Source organism: Cyprinodon tularosa, unplaced genomic scaffold, assembly GCF_016077235.1.
Source record: "Cyprinodon tularosa strain WSP-4 unplaced genomic scaffold, ASM1607723v1 ctg779, whole genome shotgun sequence".
NCBI lineage: Eukaryota > Metazoa > Chordata > Actinopteri > Cyprinodontiformes > Cyprinodontidae > Cyprinodon > Cyprinodon tularosa.
In genome coordinates, this window is record NW_024039539.1 from 213,078 (window position 1) to 218,923 (window position 5,846).

Here is a 5,846-nt window from a genome sequence, read left to right on the forward strand (position 1 = left end):
TTAATAAAACTGGTAAAGATTGTTTTAATCACAAATTATATTTTTAGAACCTATTAACTTTTATTGGTATTCAATACATTAGGGGATTTCAAGAGCTTGCATGCTTACACCATAAACTAAACATAGGTGAAAAAGTATTAGATTTTTCTCAGATTGGATGAATTTGTCTGAGAGTTGTAGTATAAAAATGTCTGTGAAAACTGATATAACCTTTCTAATGGATAGTATTCCTCTTGGAAGATATGAGTTTTAATTTAATTTTGTATTAGCATTTTTGAAAAAGTTAAATTAACATTTCATATAATGTTCTCCATAAAATAAAGAGCAATTTATAACACTAAATTACTTAAAATAAAAAAAAAACAACAGAAATCAACTTTGTTTTATTAATAATCAAAATGCATATTAACAAAAAATGTGTTTTCTAGCAGAGGAAAGCATAGGACACCCTATTATATCACCCTAACAAAGTGTTACAGTCTTTGGCTGAACTGACTTCAGTGAGGTGCTTCTTAAAGCCACCAATCAGCCTTTAACTTTAGCCTGAGCAAAGTTTGCCCTACTTTTCTCTTTCAGCTGTCAGATGTTTGAGGAGTTCCCTGCATCTACAGTCTGTTTCAAGACACCCACCCAGTATCTCAAGGAAAAAAATCAGAGCTTTGACAAGGACTATGCCACATAAACAGAGGGGGAAAAAAATCTCTTTTGTAGGTCTAATGGTTTCATTTTAACAGGGTGGAGACATCTTTTCAGCATCTTGCAGTCTTTTTTAGTCTGAAGTTGCTTATATGACCTATTTATACCCTCATACCTTCAGTCTTGATAGATCAGACAGAGACAGACAGACAGACAGACAGACAGACAGACAGACAGACAGACAGACAGACAGACAGACAGACAGACAGACAGACAGACAGACATTGCAAATAGAATTAAGTCCAGATTCCCTTTTTGATCTAAGCAATTCACACCATTTCCCTCCAATGCCATGTAATTATGGAGAGAGATTAAGATCAGATTATGCTGTTGAGTATATTTCAAAAATAAAATTGTAAAACTTAATTCAGTTTAAGAACTTATATCAATCTAAATGAGCCCAGCTGACCTTCACCTTGCATTTTACTGTAAGGTCATTGTGAAGTTCTGCAGAAGCCTTTTAGTTATAATTTCATTACATCAGGTATGGTGAACCAGAGAGGATGGACTCACTTTTAGACAAAAACACGAATATACTATGAGACTAAAAAACATGGGAGAGAATGGAGTAAAGAAACAGTAGCACTATGTGGACAAAATAATGTGTCACAGGTGGGCAGAATCAAGCTAATTGCATAGAGGCAAAGCTTCCTGGATGGGAAGCGAAACATCTTCAAAATTGGAAACAAAGTCCAGTGGATTGTTTTTAATTTCCTTTTTTTTTTTTGGAAATACTATGACCTGGATGACTGAGAATCATCACCAGGACATACATACAATGCTTGAGGCTGGAGGACCAACTAGAGCACAGTAGAAATATGATGTCACATACTGGAACATAACCTTAAGAAAAAAGACTTAAAAGAAGGAGTCAAAATACACACTAAGAAAAACTGAACTCAAAAACTTTGGGATTATGACGGGTTTTCTTCAACAGAACAATGAGTCTAGGCAAGAAAAAAAAAATCAAACCAGTAAAGCTGATGTGGTTCACAGCTGAAGCATGAGATGACAACACCTGATTCAAAATGTCCTTATTAGATTTTTCATGCAAGCCTGCATCTTGACCATATGTCATAAAACATATGGCTCTGGCGCACAAAGAAAAAACCTGAGCCCCCATAAAGAGGTTTCTGTTGTTAAGATGGTTCATTCCTCAATTAACCTTCCAGTTTTGTTGGCTTTATATCAAGCTTAGAGGCTGCAGCTTAAGAAAGCACTCATTCTACAAGTAAAACTTTCTATGAATAAATCCTGTTTTAAATAGTGGGGGGGGAAGGATATAGAAGTCTAAAAAATGCATGCACATCTGTTAAAATAACTAGGAGAGGTTTTGATTTTATGTGCATTTTTTAACTTGTTTGAAGGTTTCATCTTTATAATACGTTTTGGAAAACTGTAAATGAATTTTAACCATGTTTGTAATGTCTTATACAAGGGTAATATGTATGCACCAAATAAGACAGAGACACGTTATCTTAGAATGCTTAGAATGAGAGCATAACCTGCATGTAAATAGGACATTATTTATCCTATATAGATAAGAATAACAGCTTAGAAGAACACAAAGTTGCTTTCAAATAGTCTGATCTATAAAAAAAAAAAAAATAATAAAAAAAATCTGCAATTAAACTCACCGTTCGAGTGAGACACAGAAAAAGAAAGATCCCTGTGGTGTGGAGATGGAGCATCCTGTCGGCTCCCTCTGTCACTGCGCTTTCCTGAAAGCCGCTCCAGCAGGATGGGATGCTGAGCTGAGCTGAGCTGCGCTCCCTTCAGGTGAAATTTGGGTTATTTTCAAAATAAAAGCAGCAAGCACAAAGCTCGAGGCGTTATGTAGACGGATGACTAATTTAACACCCTGTCAGCTTTAAAACGCCTTTATTTCTGCCTTAGTGTTATGTAACCAGCATTGGATCATATGTTAATCACTATAAACATAATGCAGTATTTTATTTTGAAGTATGTCATACCTAGCCACGTTGTGTCTCCAGACTCCCATTACAATACAACTTTCCAAGTTCTATACATTCTATACACAGATTTCAATTTTTTTAACCATTCAAATAGAGTATTAGTGGAATGAATTAGATACTTTTTGTTTCTGTTTATTCCGTTTTAAAACTGAAAAGTGTGGCATGCATTTGTTCAGCACCTTGGGTGAATAGCAGAACCACATTTTATTGCCATTACAGGGAGGGGAGCTAGAAGGGGGCATTTATTACATTGTTTATTACACACACACTAATCTAACATGTATATATAACTGACCTTTATAAACTTCAGTTGCAAATTATTGAAAAGTTTTGTTTTTTTCCCCACAGTCTGTGGACTGCATCTATTTAGTTGAATGACCAGGAGCTGCAATGCTGGAAGGATAACCTCCACCTCAGTGTGGTTTTCTTCCCCATCGCTTGGCATTTAGTTCCATTAATTATTTCAAACATGTTGGGTGCCCTTACTAGCTACACTTCTTTGCATAACTATGAGCCAAGTGACTGATAACATTACCAGACAGTATGCTACAACACATTAAAATATCAGAATGCAATATTAATCAGAAAGATTGATCATAAACCTAATCTTTGTTGAATGTTTCCTTCTAACTATATTTAATTGATCACATATTTTTAATGAAAAAATGTAAAAGGTTAAAAAGAATGTGATCGGTTTTCTTTTTTTTAATCAGAATAAACTCGAGGCCTATCATTTAGCCCTCCAGAGCTAAAAAAGGTATATCATAACTTAGATTTAGACAAACTTTGTTTTGTATACACAGAGTTCATATAAAACGAAATTTCAATGCATACAGCTTTTTGACTGTGAATGAGTGGCTTAAAACAGTGATATGAACATTTCCATTATGGTGCAAAATGTTGTAGAAACATTGAGTTGAATTCTATTTAAAGGGATTTGGGAAAAAAAAGATCCATGTAGTGCAATTATGTTTACAGTGTCTTGATTTGTGTCTGGATTAGTTTCAACAGTTCAACAGTCTAATAGCAGCGAAGAAGAAAACTGTTGCAAAATCTGCTGGACCTGCACTGGATGCCGCCATGATGGGGGTTTAAGGGGTCCTTGATGAAGTTACAGTCTTGTAACACACAGTATCATGTCATAAAGTACTTTTTTTGAAGTGTGCAAAGTGGCAAAACCTAATAAATCAATAGGAGTCAATTTATAATACCAAAGGAGCTAATGAGAAAGAAATGAAGTCAAAAATGTAATTTTTACAGCTGCTACCACCAGCCATTTGATGATGCTGAAGTGGACAAATAGGAAAAGGATGTTATGAATTTTAAAGCCACTTACAGTAGATCATCAAATCATTTAAAATGTAAAGATCATACAGGTGCTGATCAGCAGTGATGTACTGTACACCTTTTGTAAAAAGTTCTGGCACCTAAAATTTGAAGGTTTGGAGTTTCATAATCTTTAACTCTGAAAGATTTAATGCTTGGGTTATAGCTTTATATTCTTTTTTTTTTTTTTTAGCTTTTCCCCACTTTTCCTCCTAAGCTCCATTATGTTCCTTGGTTTTGATATAATTTGCTCTATAACCTTTAAAGAACAGTTTTTTTCCCGATATTACATGTATGCCCATATATGGCCATAATGGGTTGCCTCTGGAAGCACTTGGCTGCACTGAATTTTATTCAGAGGCATCTTATAAAATCCTAATTATGTGACACCCATAAACTTCTTCTGTTCATTAGTGTAAAGGGGAAAAAAAGGTCCACCAGTAGGAATTGCTTGAAAATAGTATATTTTTAAATAGCTTTTTTACTTCATTATTTGGCAAAAACATTTACATATCAAAACAGATGGATCCCCATTCCATCCCAGAGATACCATAATTATTTAATTATTAAAGGCACAGGACACTAATCATTTGCACATTTTATTTCTTTAATGGCTGTTTTCCCATCTTTTAATGGCTGTAACAATGATTTAAGCAGCATTCATTTCTTTAAAAACTGCCTCACAAAAAAATAGAAAAATTAATCTGTGCAAGTTAACAAGGAAGAAAACATCTGAAGACATTTAACATTTGTGACAATTAAAAAAAGCCCTTCAGGAAAATATTGAGGCTTTGCATAGAATTTGCACCAGTTAACCAACAAAAAACAGCCCTTTATAAACTTGGTTGGTGTATAAAAATGATTGTTTTCTTTAGAGGCTTACTCAAACAAATCATTAAATTGTTAGGATGGGGAAAAAAAAAACCTGACAAAAACGGAGAAATTTAAAACAACAAGCAACTAAAACAATTAATTTGATGAGGTAAATATATAAAGTGTATACAAAATGAAAGTTTTCACAGAGTGGCAGTAGTTAATATCAAGCGCCACAATTTAAAAACATTAAAAACTCAAAACTCTGGCAGTGCGAATGAAAAAGGCACTTAGGAGGTACAGGAGCTTTTTAGCTGACGATCCTATTCAATTTACTTTAATGACCCATAAAATCAGTTTTGGAAGTATAACCATTTATGAGGCCCTATAAACTGGATAGACACAGCTGTTTAAAATGGCTTTGCATAGAAAAAGATATCCTTTTTTTTTTAATCAATGGAGCCAGGACATGAAAACACCATAGATTTCCGAAAAAAAAAAAAAAAAACATCCTTAAAAGACTGCTAGCCTTGCTTTTTCCAAATTCCCATCCCTCTCTTCCTACAATAATGGAGTGCAAATATAACATCCAAACTATCAATTACATGTGCTTTTTTGTGCAATTTGATTGAAAATGTTAATAAATCCTAAAAAAAAAAAAAAAAAAAAAAAAACATTTACTGCAAAACAATGTGTTAAAAACCGTGCCTTTCTTTAGACTGTTCTTTACATTTCTAGTGTTGGAAATATGAAAAGACCACTGCAACTAAACAGAAAACAAAATACAGCAACGAAAAACTAAACTATATACATTACTTGGTGATTACAATGAAAACCAACACATGCTAAATTAGATATAAAGATTTCCTTCAACCTTATATTGCCCCTTCACTTACTAACCACACCTTTAAAACTTAAACTGAAAAACAATTAAGTGATTAAAATTTAAGAAAATACTTGGTTTAAAATATAAAAAGAAACCCAATAAAGTCACTGCATTGATATCTTGTCAGTTTCCCTCTAGCCGTCGCAGAG

General features: G+C 33.7%; 1 protein-coding gene across 2 annotated transcripts in view; it reads right to left on the reverse strand.

Annotated features, from left to right (window-relative positions):
• Positions 1-2,433, reverse strand: part of ghrhrl (growth hormone releasing hormone receptor, like) — a 38,908-nt gene extending 36,475 nt beyond the window's left edge. For both annotated transcript variants that reach the window (XR_005279444.1, XM_038270797.1), the window contains exon 1: positions 2,334-2,433. Coding sequence is in view for 1 of the 2 variants with exons in the window: in XM_038270797.1 (XP_038126725.1) it covers positions 2,334-2,387 (54 nt within the window). In the remaining variant the exon portion in view is untranslated. The remainder of the gene's footprint in view (positions 1-2,333) is intronic.
• Between the last annotated feature and the right edge of the window lie 3,413 nt (positions 2,434-5,846).